At 42.9% G+C, this 21,642-nt stretch overlaps 1 protein-coding gene across 1 annotated transcript in view; it reads right to left on the reverse strand.

The window, feature by feature from the left end:
* Nucleotides 1–21,642, reverse strand: part of RYR3 (ryanodine receptor 3) — a 361,967-nt gene that overhangs the window by 144,929 nt on the left and 195,396 nt on the right. The window contains 3 exon segments of the mRNA XM_057721476.1: nucleotides 714–843; nucleotides 2,350–2,464; nucleotides 4,525–4,798. Coding sequence (XP_057577459.1) covers nucleotides 714–843; nucleotides 2,350–2,464; nucleotides 4,525–4,798 — 519 coding nt within the window.

The following is a 21,642-nucleotide window of genomic DNA, read 5'->3' on the forward strand; positions in this document are numbered from 1 at the left end:
TCTGGTTCTTAGGCTAGAATTGAGAAAAACTTCAGGTGGCATTTTATAAAAAGGTTGGTCAGTCTAAGGCTGCATTTGATAAATAGGAAACCTGAGATTTTAGGTTTCATATGCACAGAATGTGTGTATTTGAGTCTTCCACAAATTCATTTGGTTCATATTCAGAACAGTGAGTGAGGCACACGCATGTGCTGGTTTTCTAGCAGAGGTGATGGATTTACACTTTGTGCATAGTTGCTCCTGGCCCGTCTACCTTGCAGCTACAAAAGCATGGCTGGTTGGCTGATGGGACAGGCATGTAGGCTGCAGCCAGCCTGCCAAGAAGGGATTGGATCCATGACCTTGGTCTCACTAGCGCTGCTCCCTGGTCCGCTGAATGGGCTGGGAGGTGCTGTATCTCCAGACTACCTCCACAATCTCAGGCAGCATTTCATCAACCATGAGCCACTGGTCCCCAGAGAGAAGAGGCAAAACTCTGTGACTATCCGACACAAATCTGTCACCAGCACTGGTTGGCAGCAACTCCTCTACTTAGGTTGGAGAGCAGAGACATGGTATTATTATTATCTCACCTGTTTTTAGATCAGGCAGGGTTCCTTCTTATATTTAAAAATACTATAGTGTGCATGTGACTTCTTTCTCTTTACCGCTGAAGTATTCAGCTGGGCGAGGGTAACCTCTGAGCCTACTGCGGAAGTGATAACGTGACATACCTAGGCCGACACTGCTGTTCTCCAGCAGGTAACTTAGATGCTCAAACATGGCCTTCTGATTTTGTCGGCTAATTCGACAGAAGTAGCACAGGAAACGGCAGCAGCTAGCAACCATCTTTGGAAAGGCAATCTGTAGGGAGAAGTAGGAAGTGTCAAGGAGAAGAAACTACCACGAGGCCTTTCTGAAAAGGCTGACTTCCAAGAGTCTTAGGGTGAAGTCTTGCAAGCTGCCAACAGTTTGGAAAATGAATTTTCTCCTTACTTCCAGGTGGTTCCAAGACTTATTCATAGGAGGGACAGAGAATACACACCTAAGAAGAGGTGTCTAAAAATACTGAGAACTAATTATTGTTCCTGAAGTATCTTTCTTTCAAAGAAAATAGATACCAAAACAGAATCCCAGTCAGCCTTACAGATCGTGTGCAATTGTACAGCCCTACATCAGACCATTGTTTCTAACTAGGAAGGGAGTGGACAGAAAGGGAGATGGGTGATCACAGACAAATAAGACCCAGCATTATATCAAACCTGAGTCTTCTGGGTAAAGAGTGGGCCTACAGTTTTGGAAGCCTCAAAAGCATCACGCTGTCAGACTGTGCGTCTTCCCCAATTACTTCTGTCCTTGGTAACTACTCTCCTATGGGCTCCCATAGTACTTGTAATATAATTCTTATAATTTAGCACCGAGATGCCAACTTCTATTACATTGCCAGTGCTTGGCTTCTCTGCTTAACAAAGTAATTAGCATCTCCAGGGCCTGGGCATGTCTTCTGTTTGTTCAGTCATGCTCAATAAATGGTGTCAGTGTTAACCTTGGCCCCAGAGCCTAGAACGTCCTTGATTTCTGCCACTAGAATCATGGAGGTCCTGAAAGCTGCAGTCTGCCTACCTGCTGAGGCACCCAGACATTTGCTTAGGAATCTTCTGGAGAGAGTCCACTTTCCCAAGAGATCAGAAGGAAGGAAGTGAGGAGGAGGGTGAGCTTGGCTCCTGCTCTTCCTTCAGAATCCATGCCTGTCAATACTGGTGGAACTGCTTTTCTAGGACCAGGCACTTTGGAATCTCCAATATTTGAAAACATACCCTATCTTCTGCCTTCAGAAGCTCTCTAACTCTGAGGAGGACCCAGACAAGTTGGGGTACATGCCCAGGTGGGCCCAGTCAGCACTTCCTGCCCCTTGGCAGCAGGAGCTCCCTGGACAGCAGGCCCCTTTTGGGGGAGCTAGCCAGGAAATCTGACATCATCAGGAGCTTGGCACAGAGAGGAAACATGCACCCTCCAGTGGGAACACTGCCAGGATCGTTATTAAAATGGTGCTCTGCTTTAGAACCTCCTTCCTCGACACAGCACCAAACACCCCAGGTTCCTAAGTGGAGCCCAGAGGAATTCCACGTTGGAAGGAGCAGGGCTGCGGAGGATGGGAAGGAGACTGAGCAGCCCAGTGGAACGAGCGAGAAGAACTCTTACACTGGCTGGACCCCATCTCTTGGCTCCTTCCTGGCTGTGTGCTCATCCCCGCCCCCTCCCGGGAAGAGTCACTAGGCCGTGGGTACCAGCCATGTGGCTGTGAAGAGGTTACCTCATGTGCCCCTGCCCAGGGATCAAGTTCAGGTTAAATTCCCCTCGGAGCATTACCTGAGATTTCTCTGCGCCCAGCACGTTCACCATCACCTCCATGACCGTCTCGTGCATGCCCAGGACACGCATGAGGTTGGGGTGCTGGTAGAACACCTTGTTGTTCATTATGTCTCTAGGGTAATCGGAGACAGAGGTCAGCACTTGCTTATTTCAATGCTACAACGGTTCGGGGGTGAGAACACACAAATGTGCACACACATTCGGGGTGAAGTAATGTACATGCCGTGTGCCGGAAAGATGCTCAGAAGACACTAGGTTGGGAAGAATACACATGGAGGGCCTTTTTTAGCTGATAGGAATATTTTGTGCTCTTTTATTTCTGATAGGAATATTTTGTGCTCTTTTATTTCTACTAAGCGCTCTCTTTTCCTTGAAATATTTCCTTCTAATAACATTAAACAGTTGTCTCTTGATTATTTTTTGTGCTTGTAATAGTTAATAATCCAAATCACTGGATTTCTCTTCCTCCGTGTGCTAAGGGTCTTCTGTTTTTTGTTCTCTCATCCTTATATCTATGTCTCTATGTACTTCAGTTATCCGAATGGTAGGGCTGTACCCTTTTCTTACGGCAATTGTGTATTAGGTCCCAACAATGTTTTTGGACAGCAGTGCTCAAAAAGCAATGAAATGATCAACAATGAAACATAAAAAGAATTATGTTTTTAGTCATTCAACATAAATTCACATAATAAAGCTGCGGGCATATCAAAACACAGAAGCAGCCTGTGAAGGGGCTGTGGAATCCCTTGCAGGTGGTTCCTCTCTACGAATACCCCTTCCCCCAAGGGTTGCAGCTGTTAAGAGGAGACACCACCAGTTTTTAGTGCAGCTGTGTCTACTACAAGGGCTGGGGGAGAAGCGAATTCTGTGGCTTTTTTCTCTTTCCATAAAAGTCTCTTCATCTCTGTTATAAGATTCCTCTTTGGGAATGAGTTTAAAAAAAGCATGCATCCCCCTCCCTGACTCCCAGCAGACATTCCCAGAATCCCTGTTCTGGGCCTCAGTGATGCTCCTTACTTTGCTGGCTCTAGGGTGGTAGGAGAGAACATCCAGCAGCAGGAAGGCTGTAGTCCTAGGGCTTGATTTTAATCAAGTAAAACTGTGGGCCGGTCAGTGAACCTTTTTGGGCTTCTGTTTTCTCATCTGCAAAAGGGAACTATGCTACCTAATTAAATTGTTTTGATGTCTAAAATGTAATCTTTCTTGTGGTATATACATACAATGGAACACTACTCAGCCATAAAAAAGAATGAAAATTTGCCATTTGTAGGAACGTGGATGGACTTGGAGGGCATTATGCTAAGTGAAATAAGTCAGACAGAGACAGATAAACACTGCATGATTTCACTTATACATAGAATCTAAAAAATACAACAAACTAGTGAATATAACAAAAAAGAAGCAGACTGACAGATACAGAGACCAAACTAGTGGTTACCAGTAGGGAGAGGGTAAGGGGAAATGTAGGGGTAACGGAGGGGGAGGTATAAACTACTGGGTGTAAGACAGGCTCAAGGATGTAGTGGACCACACAGGGAATATAGCCAATAGTTTGTAATAACTGTACATGGAAAGTAACCTTTAAAAATTGTAAAAAAAATTTTTTTTTAAATGAAAATAAAAATAAACAAATAAATAAAATGCAATCTTTCTGGTGACATGGCTTCTAAGGAAGAGACATGCATTATTGTCATGGGGAAAGGTGTCTCAAAGAACCGATGAAAGTGACTCTACATTAGTCCTGAGAAAAGGGAGGAACTGGGCTGTAATTATTCTGAGGGACGTCTCAGAAGATCGCCAGTCAAAAACTCAAATGCTCAAAACGTTTCTCTCCTGTTGGGTTGAACACACTGCCCCTTTCTCTGGATTTTTTTATTGCCTCCCTGGGGCTATTTTGATCAGATTCAAACTAAATATCTGCTTTTCTCCAACACTCCTCCCCACTTCTTCTGGCCATGCCCCTTCATCCCGTGTAGCCCACTGTCTGCTCTCTCAGGTTATCAAAGGTGACTGATTTAACAAGCATATAATCCCACGAGGAGTGAAATCAGGATGGGGGCACACGGAGGGTTTATGAGATTTGATTCCAGAACTGCCATGCAGCAAGCTGAACCGGTTTTCCCACCTGCACGCAGCTCCTTTGAGAGCTCGCCCTTGATGGGAACGACCTACCCCAGCCCGTTGATCATGAGCAACTCCTCCTCCTTGCCCATCCGGACACTGAGCAGGCAGCGGATCTGGCCCAGGGCAGCCAGCAGGCTGATGGTGTCGCTCACGGAGGCCTGGCTGATGGTGTAGGTCTTGCGCAGTGCCTGCAGCAGCTCTCCGATGCTGTCGTACTGCCTCCGCAGGAGGGTGAACATCATCCGGACCAGCTCCGCATCCTGGATCTGGTCCTCCTGGGCCCAGCGGATCATCGTCTGCGAGATGAGCTCCTTCAGAGTCGCTAGAAGGACGAGAAGAAGGACCAGTGCTGTGGCTGTCAAGGCTCAGGAGAGCTGCGTCTCTCCACCACGTCATTCAGCGATAACACACCTCATCAACTGGGCAGGGTTAAAAAATTCTTTTTTTAAGGGTGGTGTATGGCAGGTGGAGAAGTAGAATATGTCATCCAAAGGCAGGTGTGTGGGCCATACTGTAAGAAAAGAACATTTCTGTTTTGAATTGAGAAGGCTAAATATTCTATTTGGATTAAATGACATTAAATGACGTTTGAACGATGCTGCACGTAGAAGACAAAATAAGGTGCCTTCTTGCCATCAGGGTGCTCACACACTGGTTCTTTACAGTTTCATTTTGACTTAAAAGTTACATTTTATCTTTATTTTATGATACAATGTAATACACACTAACATGGGGGTGTGTATGCAAGCGCCATGGGATAGAGTGGGGAATGAGTGATTCTGGATGGACAAAAATATAAGACGACATTGGTCACTGCCTCTTTAAAGCACTATTTTTTTAAAACTCTTTATTGGAATGTAATTGCTTTACATTCTTGTACCAGTTTTTGAGGTACACCAAAGTGAATCGGCTGTATTTATACATATATCCCCATATCCCCTCCCTCCCGTGACTCCCTACCACCCTCCCTATCCTGGCCCTCTAAGCCATCACCCATCATCGAGTTGATCTCCCTTTGTTATACAGCAACTTCCCACTAGCTATCTATTTTGCATTTGGTAGTGTATATATGTCAATGCTACTCTCTCACTTCGTCTCAGCTTCCTCTTCGTCCCCCACTCCCAACCCCGTGTCCTCCAGTCCATTCTCTGCATCTGCATCTTTATTCTTGCCCTGTCACTGGGTTCATCAGTACCATTTTTTTTTAGATTCCATATATGGTATTTGTTTTTCTCTTTCTGGCTTACTTCGCTCTGTATGACAGTCTCTAGGTCTACCCACCTTATTACAAATAGCTCCATTTCATTCCTTTTTATGGCTGAGTAATATTCCATTGTGTATATGTGCCACATCTTCTTTATCCATTCTAAAGCACTATTAAGTGCTGGGATTTCTCTACCATAAAACTATTCTCCAAGTATTCTAAAGACACCACGTACCATGAACTGAGTAAGCTGTGCCATTGATTCAAGAACTCTAAAACACATGTGAGATGACACAAACATAAAAATACATTAGGGGATGGAGAGAAGTGGACTGAGAACACTCTATTTCTCTGAAGACTTTGCAGCACTGGGCGTCTGACCATCACCCACTGAACTGGTTGGGTTGTCCTGGATATTTGGCAGGAGTCAGCCGACATTACATCAGAGACTAATTTCACAAGCATCAAGAGAGAAACCAGTATGACTTTGAATTCAAAATGTATCAGGGCTCATGCTGTTTGCACAGAAACACCACTGGCTGCACACGTAAAGGAAAGATGGCTGAAGTGGGACTCAAACCAGCACTGGAACCTTCAGAGGTTGAACTGAATGGCCCCTGAGAAGTGCTGATGGCATCGGTGTGGGAAGATGACCAAAAGGGAGAGGCAGACCTGAGCAGAAGGACAGATGATAGAGGACCCTGCCAGAATGTCTGGGAAGGCACTGCTCACCCTTCTCCATGTCACACACATTTCCGGAAGATGCTGTAACAGAGGTGAGAAATGTTGCTCTTATAATTTCATCCAAGTCCGGCTCTGCCTATTACATTCCTGCAAGGTGAATTCCTGGCACCAGGATCCTTAATTCAGACCCAGTGATAAAGGCGGAGCTCAGGGGATAATGAAGGTCACCAGTCCATCAGTGAAATGACTGGGAATAAACTCAGATGGGTGCTTTCAGTAGCCTGTGCCCCATCTTTAATTGTCTAGTTTTCTACTCTGTTTCACTAAATATGGCAGATATCTGCTCTACATACAGTAATGGCTTATCAGAAGAATATAAAAATAGAACTTCGTTACCAAAACTGCAGAAGCGATCTAGATGTAAAGGATTAATTTAACTTACCACTGTGGTAACATCAACCCTATGGGTATTTTATGTTCAGACAGGAGACATAAGCTGAAAAACTTAAAAAAGGATACCCAAGGCAGAGAAAAGCACCGTTAAAAGATGTTCCTAAGAGATCTCACTAGGCAGGGATTGCTGACTAATATCTGTTAGGTTAGATAATATCTGTAACTCTCTGAGGGAGAAAAGTTACTTATGGTCTAAGCCTGGGCTCCTCTCAGGAACTTGTTTCCTCAGCAGCCAAAGGTAAAAGTTCCTGTTTCTCCTACCTAATAGACACATTAAGGAAGAAAAGCAGGACGAAACCTTAGATGCTCTTGGATGCAACAGAAGTTTATCTAGTCCTGTATGTACAGTTCTGTCTTAAACCTGAATTTGGCCTGAAAGAATTACAAACTTACAACCAAATTCTTGCAGAGATAACACACATCACCATAGTCCCCGCCACCCATGAAAAGCAACCATCAGAGTTGTTCATCAGCTCAAGGACCATCCTTTTTCCAACAGGCAATTTTACAGAGTTGTAATGAAACCAAGCAAATATTAGCTTTCGCTTACCCTGGCTTTCAGATTCAGTCAGGATTTGGGTGAGCTCTTAGTCACACTGACATCAATCCAAATCAACACTTGTAGCCTAGAGTATGGAACATTGCCAGCAAAACACATCATGAGAGGGCAAATGGGAAAGGAAACAGCTATTTATTTTTTGAAAGGGCAAGATTTTATTTTATTTTATTTTAATATATTTGATTTACAATGTTGTATTCATTTCTGCTGTACAGCAAATTGATTCAGATATCTACCTATCTACAGTCTTTTTAAAAAATATTCTTTTCCATTATGGTTTATCACAGAACATTGAATATAGTTCCCTGTGCTATACAGTAAGACTTTGTTGTTATCCATTCTGTATGTAATAGTTTGTATCTGCTAATCCCAAATCCCAACCTATTCCCCCACCCCCCTTCCTCCTTGGCAACCACAAGGCTGTTCTCTATGTCTGTGAGTCCGTTTCTGGGAAACAGCTCTAACCTGAAAGGGTGGAGCAGGAAATGCCCTATGGGTTCTTTGTCCAGGCCAGCCTTCAAGTTACATATGAGACAACAGGATGACAATTACCTGTGTGTGAGCAAGCCAATGCTCAGTTAAAAAAATGTGGCCCCAAGATCCTGACAGAAAAAGCAACTCATCATTGTGTACTGATGGGCAGATGTAATTCAGCCAAAGGCACGACATGTAAGGCCATTCTTGTTGGACAGGGTTTCAAATTGTAAGACCAAGGTCCAGGAAGGGAGAGAAAGAATAACTGAGAAGAAAGCAAATTGGGGGGTGGAGGGAAACATTCTTAAGAACCCTGGAGCATGGCATACTTTGTGGTCTGATGTATGCTAGAGACCTAGCACCCACCAAGCAAACGTAGACTGAATCATGAATTTTTAAAGGTCTAAACACTTCTGGGACTGAGAAAATGGAGCTTTATACCCCTGGCAGCAATGCAGTTGAAAATTCCTCAGACTTTAATTAGCTCCCATGAACCAGCAGCAGAGCATGAATGGACCAGGGTAGAAAGGTTAAAAAGGATACATTTTCTAGAATACGGCAGGCTCTCCATGTATCGGTACATCTGGGGATTAAAATAATTAATGCCCGTAACCATGTCTGGCATATACCGTGGGCTTCATACAGGTATGCTGTCTATACCAATAGCTATAAAAATGTGGTCCACAAACCAGTGGGGTCTCCAAGACCCTTCAGGCAGCTTGCAAGGCCTATTGTATTTTCATAATAATTCTAAGATGTTATCTGCCTTTTTTGTTGTGTAGATGGCTGCACTGGCGGTGCAAAAGCAATAGTGGGTTAAACTGCTGGGTACCTGCACAAATCAAGGCAGCAGCACCAAACTGTGCTTTACCGCCACATCCCCAGAACAACGCCCAGTGTCACACAAGAATGTTCTCAGTGAAATATAAAGATCGTTAATTTTATTAACAATATACTCTTGAGCGTACATCTTTTTAATATCTCATCTGACAAAATGGGCAGCGTGCCTAAAGCACTTCTGTTGTACAAAGGTCAGTGGTTTCCCTGAGGAAAAATACCTGTGCAATTGTGGTGATCATTGTGAGCTGAACTAGCTGCTTATTTTTCATGGAAATGCCGTCTTAATTAAAAAAAACGACAGACAAACTATGGTTAATCACACTTGAGTAACCGATAGATGTTTTCTTAAAAATGAAAGAAGCCTGTCACTTCGAGGAAAACAACTGATAGTATCTGTTGCCAAGTTTAAAATTTGAGCTTTCAAGTGAAAACTAGAATTTTGGAAAATGTTTTATCGGCCACTGTGAATTTGACAGCTTCCCAACACCTAAAGACTTTTCTGATTAAGTTGTTGATGTTAATGAATGTGATTTAAAAATATTTTATAATAAAATGTGTCAACATTTGACAGCTCTGCATAACTTGGTGAACCAATAATTTCCCAAAGATCAATCCATGCATGATGTTACAGAAACATAGTGGGTGCAAGAATCCATTTAACATTTAAGGTAGACTAATGGATTGCTATGTAACCAAATACAAAAATTTCTTTATGATTTCATATTCCACACAGCAAATTCACTTTTGAGGAGCTGTTACTTACTGAGATTTGATGTAGTATCAGAGAAGAATATCCACCATTATCTGAAAAGGCTACTAAAAATACTCCTTCCGTTTTCAACTATGTATCTGTTTGAGGCCAATCCTTTAACCAGATAAAAAATTACAAAAAAAAAAAACAAAAAACAAAAAAGAATCCATCTATCTTCTAAGTCAGACATAAGAGATTTATAAAGATGCAAAACAATGTCACTCATCAGAAAGAGAAAGACAAATATTGTATGCTAACTCACATATACAGAATCTAAAAATGGTACTGATGAACTCAGTGACAAGAACGAGGACGCAGATACAGAGAATGGACTGGAGAACTCGAGGTTTGGGAGGGGGCGGGGGGTGAAGGGGAAGCTGAGACGAAGTGAGAGAGTAGCACAGACATATATATACTACCAACTGTAAAATAGATAGTCAGTGGGAAGTTGTTGTATAACAAAGGGAGTCCAACTCGAGGATGGAAGATGCCTTAGAGGACTGGGGCGGGGAGGGTGGGGGGACTCGAGGGAGGGGAGTCAAGGTAGGGAGGGAATACGGGGATATGTGTATAAAAACAGATGATTGAACTTGGTGTACCCCCAAAAAAATAATAAATTAAAAAAAATTTAGTTGTTTTTCATAGAAGTATGTTATTTATATAGCATGTAATGGCTTTACTAGTTATTATTTATTTATTGAAGCATACTTGATTTATAATATTATATTAGTTTCAGGTGCACAACATGGTGATTCAGTATGTTTATAGATTATGCTCCGTCTAAAGTTATTATAAGATATTGGCTATATTCCCTGTGTTGTACAATATATCCCTGTAGTTCATTTTATACATAATAGTTTGTATCTCTTAATCTCCTGTCCCATCTTGCCCCTCCCTTCTTCCCTCTCGCCACTGGTAACCACTAGTTTGTTCTCTATATCTGTGAGTTTGTTTTTGTTTTGCTACATTCATTTGTTTGTTTTATATTCCACATATAAGTGATACATTGTATTTGTCTTTCTCTGACTTTTTTCACTAAGCATAATAAGGTTTATTATTCTTAAATGAATAAACAAATACTTAAAAAAATTTCTCAGTTTTAAATGCTAATTCTATTTCAGTTTTAACTATGTAAGGTGATAGCTATAATCCTCATAAACTAAAGCATTTTGGGATCCTTGGTAATTTTTAAGAGCACAAAGGGGTCTCAAGACCAAAATTTAGAGAACTGGTGATCTTATAAAAGGGCCTATGTTAGGTGATGGCTGTGATTGGAAAGCAAAGCTTTCCCTCCAGCTAAGATGAAACCCTGTTCCATTAGGCTATGTGATTCTAATCAAGTGGCTGAGACCTGAACCTTGAAAACTGCAGCTTGGGAAGCTTTCTGTTTGTTTCTGGGTGGGAGGTAGATTAAATGAGAGAATAAGAAGAGTAAGACAGCTCACAGTGAGAAATAAAGTGAAGATTAAAGAATCATTATTGTGAAAATTGAATCCCTGCAGTCAGCAAGGGGCCCGGTCATTATTCATTCATCACCAAAGGGCTCCCTGCCAGCCTGAAGGGCCCCCAATGCTTCCCTCTTCCATTTGGGTAGAAGATCAGTCACCTTGGGAGCAAGGAGGGGCCCAGGTATCTTTGATACGGAGGTTACTGGGCCTTCTTCAGCCTGCTCTGTGGCCAGTACAATGGAGCGCACAGAGAAAAGGTGGGCTGCAGGCTGCAAAGGAGACATTACTTATCTGCCCCGATTTTAGCTGACCCTTCAGCAAAGACTTCACTCTTATTAACACTGGAAACTGGGGCTGTCAATTCCAGAAGGCTTTGCTCTGCAAGTCATGTGTATCTAGGCCTCATGACATACCTCACTCATCTGTTTCTGTCTGTCCTCACCTTACTAGCTGAGTTACCTCCAGTTGTGTCCCTCCTAAATTAGCTTATTAATAGAATGATATTTTCTGTTATGTGCCCAATATTGAGTGAAGTACTCTATATAAAACTGTTCTAAGACATAGTAGTTATACACAGCAGCCTAGCTGGGAAAATGAAATCCATACTTGTGAAGAAATAAATGGGTAAAACTGTGTTGCCCAAGACATTTGGAAATAAGACAATTTATAAGAAGGTACAACTTCCAGTGTAATACCTAGGCCCAAAAGAAATCAGAAAAGAGAAATGATCAGATCTTCCTCTCTTACTTTTTACCTCAAGGAGTCCTTTATCTAAAGTTCTTTATATTTCTTGGGACTTCCCTGGTGGCACAGTGGTTAAGAATCTGCCTGCCAATACAGGGGACACGGATTCAATCCCTAGTCCAGGAAGATCCCACATGCTGCTGAGCAACAAAGTCCATGCACCACAACTACTGAGCCTGTGATCTACAGCCCAAGATCACAACTACTGAAGCCCATGCGCCTAGAGCCCGTGCTCCGCAACAAGAGAAGCCACAGCAATGAGAAGCCCGCTCACTGCAACGAAGAGTAGCCCCCACTCACCACAACTAGAGAAAGCCTGTGTGCAGCAATGAAGACCCAACGCAGCCAATAAATAAATACATAAATAAATACAAAAATATATAAATACATATGTAAATAAAAATAAAGTTTTTTGTGTCTCTAGAATAGGTCCACATTACATGGAGACTAAAGAAGCAGGGAGAAGAAGTTCCATCGTGAAGTTAACAGGTTCCTTCCAAGGGAGATATAAAATGATCTGGTAGAAAAGACATTCCAATGGTTTGGAATGACATTTCCCTTCAAAAGATGATTCACACAAGCAGTCCACATAGTTAATTTTTTTTTTCTGGTATCAATGGGAGAGTGCTAACAATTTTGGAAGGATTTTCAAAAAAGCAAACAGAGGCAATTCTTAAGATATATTTGAATGTCCTTCTTAAGCAGAGATAGATACAACTAAATACTGATTTCATTTCTGTTATTTTTCTAAGTTCATCTTTGGAAATGCCGCCTTTTAATGACTAAAAACTCTTTGGTGTTCATAAGAAACACATCTCTAAGTCTGTGAGTCTGTTTCTGCACTTACAGAACAAACTTATGGTTACCAAGGGAGGAATCCTGGGGGTAGGGACAGATTGGGAGTTTGGGATTGACACACACACACTGCTATGTTTAAAATCGATAACCAACAAGATCCTACTGTATAGCACAGGGAACTCAATATTCTGTAGTAATCTATATGGGAAAAGAATCTGAAAAAGAATAGATACTTGTATATGTATAACTGAATCACTTTGCTGTCCACCTGAAACTAACACAGCATTGTTAATCAACGGGGAAAAAAATTGCTAAAACTACAAGAAATCTCCTAAAGGGGGCAAGGCTCCGGGGAAAAGGTAAAGGTGAGGTGGAGATGTCAATCTCCCGTTTGCCATCATGTTTGGCCCCCTCTTCCTTTCTCATACATGCACAGACACGCCTAATTGCTCCACTCACAACCTCCATCCCATGTGATGAAATTGCTTCCACAGTCTTGGTTGCAACTCTAGGATTTTTATCCACCGATTTATCCATTCCAGGAAGGCCTTGTCAAGTGCACTAGATGGTTCAGCTCATGGGATTTTCAAAAAGCTATGGTGCTCTTTCAAAAAGGAAGAAGAAAGATATGTAACCATGCCCCTATTTTTCTGATGAGAAATAAAAACAAATCCTATGAAACAGAGTGCCTTTGGGAAGCTAGATGTGTACGCATGGTTTCCTTGATGATTATAAATGGCTTCATTTATGAAATTATTAACATTCTGACTCACACTCCACTTTTATAATTAGTGTAATTAGGGATAGTCACATTTAGGTAATTATATCAAGTATGTTATCTAGAAACCGCATTTTAAATGATTGCTCAGGCTAACTCAGAATGGAAATATTTCTAAGGCATTGTATTGTTTAGGGAGACTTGATGACTGAGAAATAGTCTAAAAGAAAAATAGCTACTTCTCTACTTGATTTCTGGACTAGTCAGACATTCCACATAAGAAGAAAGGATTAGAGTATCTTCAAATTAGAGCGAGGCTTAGTACATCAGTTTGGGAGCCCAGGTAGTATTTATTGGTAAGTTGCTTATTTCCTTCCACTTGTCACTGTGTAACTTGCTATTGGACCTCAGAACCGTAAGCCCGTCATTCTGTGAACCTTGCAAGAAAATTCTCTAGGGAGTCACCCATCATCCTTGGTATAACTCTTTTCTAAATGATCAAATTACCAGCTTTGCAATGCCAACTACAATAAGAGAAAGGTCATTTATTCTCACAATGCAGGTTTACATTTTTTAGGCTTCAGAGGTCTGGAAAGAATCTTTTCATCTCTAAATTTAGACCATAGTCCAAGTGGCCATCAAGCAATGAAGTGAATGCTTATTATCAAAGAGCAGATGTTGGCCACTGGCAAAGCGAATCCCTGCAGCTTACAGATTCCAAACCTGTGCTGGTGTTACACTTTGAGGGTGCTCTTAAAATATGGGTCAGTTTGGAAGAAAAAGTGTGCTGATTACACTGTGGAGAGGGAGCAAACAAAATTGCACTGCACTTAGTCTAAACTTGGAAAGTAATTTATAATGCTCACACTTACAATGGGAAAAGAAAAATAATTATGTGCCTCTAAATTACATACACTTATTTTTAAATTCTAGGTGATTAAAAAGTCAGCTTGTGGTGTGCTGCAAATGCTCTGGAGGCAGAACAGGTGGTAGATCAATTCCAAATAGGAAGAACAAGTGTATTTTGAACTCGGCTTTCTCCCCGCCCCACCCCATGGTAGGCTGAATAATGGCCCTCCACCCCGCCCACCAAGATGTTCAGTTCCAAATTCTCAGAACCTGTGAATATGTTACCTTCCATGGCAAAGATACGTTGCAGGTGTGATTAAGTTAAGGCTCTTGAGATGGGAAGATTATCTCGGGTTACCAGGATAGGCTCAACGTAATCACAAGGGTTCTTATAAGATGGAGGCAGGAGGGTAGAGTCAGAGAAGGACTTGTGATGACAGAAACACAGGTTGGACTGGTACCACCAGTCAAAAAATGCAGGATGCCTTTTGAATTTGGGAAAGGCAAGAAACGGATTCTCTCCAGAAGCACTGCAATGCTACTAAGCCATTTAAGGCTTATGACCTCCAGAGCTGGGTGATCACAAATTTGTGTTGCTTTAAGCCAACAAGTTTGTGGTAATTTGTTACAGCAGCAGGAGGAAACAAATATAGTTCCATGGATAGAAAGTCCTGGGTTGAGGATATTTGACACCTTTCCCGAAGCTCCGAATCAGACTGGAGGGTCTCAGTGAGCAAGTACTACAGACGCTGAGACCTGAGAGAGAGCCAGTTTTCAAAGTTTTTGCTGAGGCAACTGGAGTAAATGAATGACAGGGTTGCTGACACAAGCAAAGTTTGTCTGGATCTGGCCCAGAGCTTGTGTCAAATGAGAACAACATTAAACGCAGAAAATACCTACTGTAGAACCACTATGGCCCAACAGATGATGTACACACATCACAAACAGAGCATGCTCTAGTTCCCATCACACAGCTTTTTGGCTTCTACTCCCCCTTGGACCACCAAGGGTAGAAATACCTACATCTCAACACTACCCACTGAGCACGAGAAAGATGCTGAAGGTGATGACCATAATGGCATAATGAATATTCCTGGCCATTGAGCCAGCATCCATCTGACCCTCCTTCCTTCTTAACAGAACCCTGCTTTTGTGCAGATATCTGCCTCTCTACCTTATGGCCCATATTCCTCTGTGAAAGGATCTAACTCCACTGCACAGGTGGCTCTGTTGACTAAGTCACCAGCACATGTTATTTTCTAGGTCACACTCATCGGTTCACGAGTTGACCCGTGATCAAGTTCTCCAATCAAAGGTGATCTCAGGATTGTGATCTTGCCTCAAATACCAGGGCAGAAGAAACGTTCTCACTTTTCCCTTGGACACTGCAGTGTGTGGGTGTGAGGCCCAGAACTGCAGCCATCATGTGGGTTGGGGAGGTGAGCAGAACAAAGGGATTAACTCAACCCAGGGAATGGCTCCATCTCCAAACCTCCAGATACACCAGTCACAAAAGTCCCTTGTCAGCTACTCTACCTGAATTGGGTTTTCTCTTCTTTTTTGTTGAAAGTATCTGAAATGATAATCATGGAGGCGAAGTTCTTACGTATGACCTACGCTTTGTATATTCACTTCAGAAGCTGACAGGGATACCATCTTCTAAGTATCAGAACATTAAACTGAGCACTGCTTTACTGAATTCTTATATTCCCTTCCCCTACCCCGTGAAGGGGGAACTATTATTATTCTCTTTTTACAGAGAAGAAAGCTGAAACATACAGAATTTACAGAAATTTTCGTCTAACATCATAAGTAGTAAATGATAGAGCAGGGATTCAAACCTTGCCTACTAGACCCTAAACACATCTACTTTACCATCTTAGTGTGGCTTCCTCTCAACAGCTTCATAAAATTCAGAAAAATAATTATCTTTATTAATGCTACTGCTTAGATGCTCTCATAATAAACTCCAAAATGGATTCAGAAATAAAGCCTGAAAATCATAAAGCTTTAGCTCTTTTTCTAATGGACTCTGAACTGGGCAGATTAGCCATTTTCCCTGAGCCTCGGAATCTTCACCAATGAAATGAAGTGAACAACATAACATTCGTGTTGAAGACAATGAACGGGAGTGTGATCTAGTGACAGAAGTGCTGGGTATTTTGTTTCCCACTCTGCCTGTGTGACCCTGGTATAGATGCTTTACCTCTCTGTGTCTCTGTTCACGTCTATGAAGTCAAGTCACTTGTGGCTTAATATTCTACGATACTATGTCTCTCTGACCCCCTGAGCTCTTGAAAGAGTTGTTCTAATTTGTTAAAATGGTGAATGAATGCCTACGGCTTCATCGGGTTACACTGATGAGCGTCACGGATTTTACCTCTGCATTTTCATGCCAACCAGCCCAGCATGATGTGACTCAGCTTGCTCTTACTAATAGTAAAACCCGAGATTGAGGAAATAAAATCTTAAAATGCCAGCGGTTACTGACCACGGTGAGGACGTGGCCATTATCAGAACATCACCGCACACCACTAATCACTTACATCGAGGAGATGAGCTGTGGAAACTTGATAGCCTTTCTGATGACTGCTCTGATTGCTGGCGGAGAAAGAGCCCTTCCCATGTCAGGGGTCAGATGGCACAATAACACCCTCTAGATTTAGTTGGGAAGATTTACTGGGGAAAAGCTCATGCTCTCTGCGCTCTGTGCTCCAGAGCTTCCTCTGGGCTGAACGTCTGGTCTGTGTTATAAAGTGGCCAAATACCTATGATTTCTTAGAAGAGAAGGTCAGAGAGAAAGTTAAATCCATTCACTCCAAGGAGATTTAGAAAATTCATCATGCTAATTTTTATGAGCTTTCCTGGTGCCTCTCTGGCCGAGGCTGTGCACTTGGTGCCACTTTGGCCTCATTTCAGTAGAACAAGGATGCTATTGAGATCACTGGGAACAAGGTTACAAGGCTCTGAAAACCTGAAAGGCAAAGCCTGCAAAGACAACTGGACGTTGTTCCTCAGTGACAAGAAAGAATCACTCTCTTTATGACGGGGCCCAATGAACAGGCACTGGCTGTCAGACCCCCAGAGGCATGTGATGTGCAAGCCCACCACCACCTGGCTCTGTGGCAAGCAGCTGAACATCTAAGAAAGCACCCAGCTCTCATTCATCTCAGCTCCGTATTTAATTTTTGGACACGTATACTCGTTTCCTTCTCTATTGGCTTCCTTTGCTGGGGAATAAGGATCAAATTTCAGGCTGCTTGCTAGAACATTCTACTTCTCATCACAACAGTAGTAGCCAATATTTACTAAGCGCTTCCTATGTGTCAGACTCTGTGCTAAATGCTGTATCTGACTTATCATTTAACCCTCACGACCGCCATGTAAGAATAGAAAAGACAGATGTGGCAGGAACTGAGTTTCTCCAGCACTGATGGCTGTTGTTAGACTAATCCTCACTTTACTGTTTATTTAGGAAAAGAAGCACTTCAATTTAATAAACCAACCATGGATCTTGTAAATAGGGGGTCTGCGGAGGTAGTGGGGGAGTGAGTGCTGTACAGGAGGTGAAGCCTCCCACCTCTCTGCACAATGAGACCCCACAAACAGCCCAATGTCCCTGGCCTGGCTGCCGTTGACCTTGGCTCTCACAGCAGACCATGTTGGGACAGTCTCGTGGTGGTTGGCTATTTCTGCTAAATCCGTTTCCCTTCCTCAGTGGTTTTCTACCTTGGCCAGAGCTTTCCTACTTGTGAAGCAGACTGCTTCACCCCCAGGACAGTTTCCTCAGCTGGCTGGACACCTCCTCCCATCAGAGGCAGCCCCGCAAAGCGCCAGTGAGGCTGCATTTCGTCGTGGTTCCAATTCTGCCAGCCCATCTCTGTGGTCTCCTGGGGTCTCATCCATCATATGGAGATAATTAGCCTGTTGTTTTTGAAATCAGTCAACCAGCCTCATAATCGCTTTCTCAAAAACAGTCAGGCAGTTAAATGACCGATGATGACAACGGGGAAAAGAGCAGAGAGAGAACAGATGATGTTGGCTGATGTGTTAGGGAGGGAAATCCCTGAAATGAAGACAGAGCACAGATGGGACAGCAAAGGACTCAGGGACCTGAGGTCTCTGTCTTTACTCTGTTGGGAAAGTAATCAAATTGCTTTTATGTTAGTTTCTACCTCTGTGCAGTGTGGAGGATAAACTGATGGTAAGGCCAGCGTCTGGCCACGCATCCTTGACCTTTGCGCTTCCCTGTCCTCACCCTCACTCCCTCCCGCCCCCCGCCCAGCATCCCTGCACAGTTCTGAGAGAGCAGGGGCCCTGGATATGGAGCAAGATCCCCATCTCCGTCTCTTTCTCACTCACTGCAAGAACCTTGTCCAAGTTATTTTGCTTCTCTCAGGCTTAGCTGCCGAAGGTACAAAATGGGAACCTGGCTGTCACTATATCTGGTTGTTTGCTGTGGGATAAGCTCAGATGAGGTGAAACTCAGGTTCGAGCACAGAACCTGGCACAAGTTGGTGCTCAGTTGATGGTCGTTTCCCCTCTATTGACAGACTCTCTTCTCCATTACAAAAGGGCAGGCTGCTCTGCGGGCGGGCCTGACAGTGACAGATCCAACGGATGCAGAACACCTGTTATGCATGGAGGGCTGCGGAGGTCGGGCTCGGGAGCCAGCGCACGATCGCAACCAGTTCCGACCCTGCTCTGCCGTCTGTCGGTGGGCAAGTCGCCGAATGCCTTGGATTCGCTACTTCCTCATCTAAGCGAGGACTCACGATGCCTGTTTTATCCGCTATGCAGGGCTCCCCAGGAGACTGAGACCAGCTATGGGAAATCTCCTTGTGACTTCTATAGAGCTAAATAGAAGTTAAGCCCCACCCCCCACCTCTGTTAACACAATCACCGGTCCTGACCCACTAGGAATCCACACAGACCACCTGTAACCCCTTCCTCTTCCTCACATTTCCAAGTGGTGCCAAGATATGCTGACCCTACTTTTAGAATGTGTCTGACACCTCAAGCTCACTTCTTGCTGTTAACACTTGTATTAGATTGTATTAGATTTTTTCTGCTGTGAAAATCAGCACAAACTTAGTGGCAAAACAACACCAGTTTACTATCTTACAGTTCTGGAGATGAGGAGCCTGACCCAGATAGGAGCTAAACCCAGGCTGGGCTAAAATCATGGTGTGGCTGGGTACATTTCTCTCTGAAGGCCCTAAGGGAGAATCCATTTCCTGCCCCTTCTAGCTTCTAGAGGCTTCTGACATTCCTTGGCTCTTCCTCCAGGAGACCTGAGCCTGGCCCTTCTCATGTCCCCAACATTCTAACTCTCATCTGCCACCTTCTTTCACTTTTAAGGACCCTTGTGGTTACTTTGGGCCCACTCTAGAAATGCAGGAGACTCCCATTTTAAGACCATCTTACAAACAACCTTAATTTCTTTTGCAACTAAATTTCTCTCTGTCCTTTGACTTAATTTACACACACACACACACACACACACACACTCCAGGGATTACGACATGGACATCTGTGGGATCACTGTCCTGCCTACCACACCACCCTTATTCAAGTCCTCAGAACTTCTCATCTAGGGCACTGCACTGATGTCCCAATGGGCCCCCATACCTCCAATGTATCCCCACTGCAGTCCTTTGAACTGTTATCTTGCTAAAATAGGTTGACCAGTGCTTAATACAATGTTTGAGATATGGCAGGTGATCAACAAACATTTTAATAGACAAAAAATGCTTGAAATTGGTGCTTACTCTGTGCCAGGCATACTTTTAAGCACTTTGCATATATTTGCTAATTTAATCATCACATCAAGCAAACGAGGCAAGCATTAATGCTGTGTCCATTGTAGAGATGAGAAAACTGAGGCACAGAGACACTGTCACACGTTCACTCTCATAGGTATTATGTGGCAGAGCAAGAACTTAAGACCAGGAAGCCTAACTCCAGAGCTCTGTGCCCATAACTACATCACTATTTTTAAAATTATATATATATACATATATTTTGGCCACACTGAGCGTCTTGCAAGATCTTAATTCCCTGATCAGGGATTGAACCTGGGCACCCGGTGGTGGAAGCATGGAGTCCTAACCACTGGACAGCCAGGGAAGTCCCTACCTCATTATTACTGAGTAAAAGAATAATTTAGTCCTCAAGAATCTTTCATAGTCATTGCTATGATGTTATTATATAAATAATATGGATGGGAATTGGACTCAGATAGACAAAAGTTTGAATTTTTATGCCACCCCTGTGTGACTCTAAAGTTATTTAATCTGTCTTTATTTCAGTTTCTCTAATTGTAAAATTGGAATAAGATCGTCATCTGCATATTTTTGTTGTGAGAATTAAATGAGGTAATCCTTACAGAAGTGCTTAAGACAATGCCCAGGACACACTGGGTACAATGTAAAATGTCAAACCCTCCCTCCTGGCAGCTATAAGGCCAAGTAGTATAAAATACACAGGAACAGTAACATGTCACAATCTAAGACTGAATACAGTTTAACCACTGGATTTTTCAAGACATTTTGCTCTAACACCACCCTACATTTCCACTCTTCCTCATTCAATTCCTCTTATAATTCAGCTGATCTCAATGCATTGCCACTCCTGGAATATGAATTTTTTGTTGTTTGTTTTGCCTCTGGGCTTTGTTGAAGTAGCTCCTTTCATCAAAAATGCCTCTCCCTTATATATCTACCCAGCTACATCCTTTAAGGATACTTTTCTAATCCTCTCTTCTGGCCACCAACTGTCCTTTATGCATACTTTTATTACAGTACATCCAACCTCGTGATTATATTGAGTTGCTTGTCCACACCTGTTTCCTCCTTTGTCTGTAAGGTCCTCGTCTTCCTCATCTTTGTAAGCCTCAGATAATTAACATGTATTAGAGGTCAGAAAGATTTGTGCTGATGAGCTGAATGTAGAAACAAGTAAGATGTGGTCCTGGTACTAAGTCGCAGTAAGAAAATAAACAGGTACACAAATACTCCACCTGAGGTGGAAAGTTATATATGCCCTGTTAGAAATTCCACAATATGGCAGGGGCAGGGTGATGGAAGATGAGGTTGAAAAAAGATTTCATGGAGGAGGTATCTGTGTGTGTATGTCTTAGGGAGAAGCTGTTTGGAGAGAGTCTAAAGAGGCTCAGAAATACTGCCTGAGTGCCACAGATATCTATACCTACTGCTAAGTTATCTTACTTTGTGTGTGAGTATCTGTGTTGGGGTCCAGGACTTATTTTGGTGGTGAACAGCAGACTTTTCCCCTTCTCAGCATGAGAAAAGGCTGCAGAATTTAGGTGGGGGAGAATTCTGGTCTATGGCTGTTTGGTTATTCAGTGACTGGGTGAGAGCGGATACAGGTAGCAGCTTACTTTGCAGAGAGAAGATGATGGAAAACTTGCCAGGGGGAAAGCACTCAGTGAATGACAGAGTCCAGGAAGGCACCAACTTTGAGCTGTGTAGTGACAGGTGATTTTTTATTTTGTTAATTTTAGAATTTAGCAGAAAGAGCTGGTTGGCCTCTTCTGGAGGGATATCTCTGGGGCTACAGATTTATATTCCAAGAAACCGTACTTAAACTGTAGTGTGTGAGAAACACTGGCCTCCAACTAAC

The sequence above is a fragment of the Hippopotamus amphibius genome, chromosome 2 (assembly GCF_030028045.1).
Source record: "Hippopotamus amphibius kiboko isolate mHipAmp2 chromosome 2, mHipAmp2.hap2, whole genome shotgun sequence".
NCBI lineage: Eukaryota > Metazoa > Chordata > Mammalia > Artiodactyla > Hippopotamidae > Hippopotamus > Hippopotamus amphibius.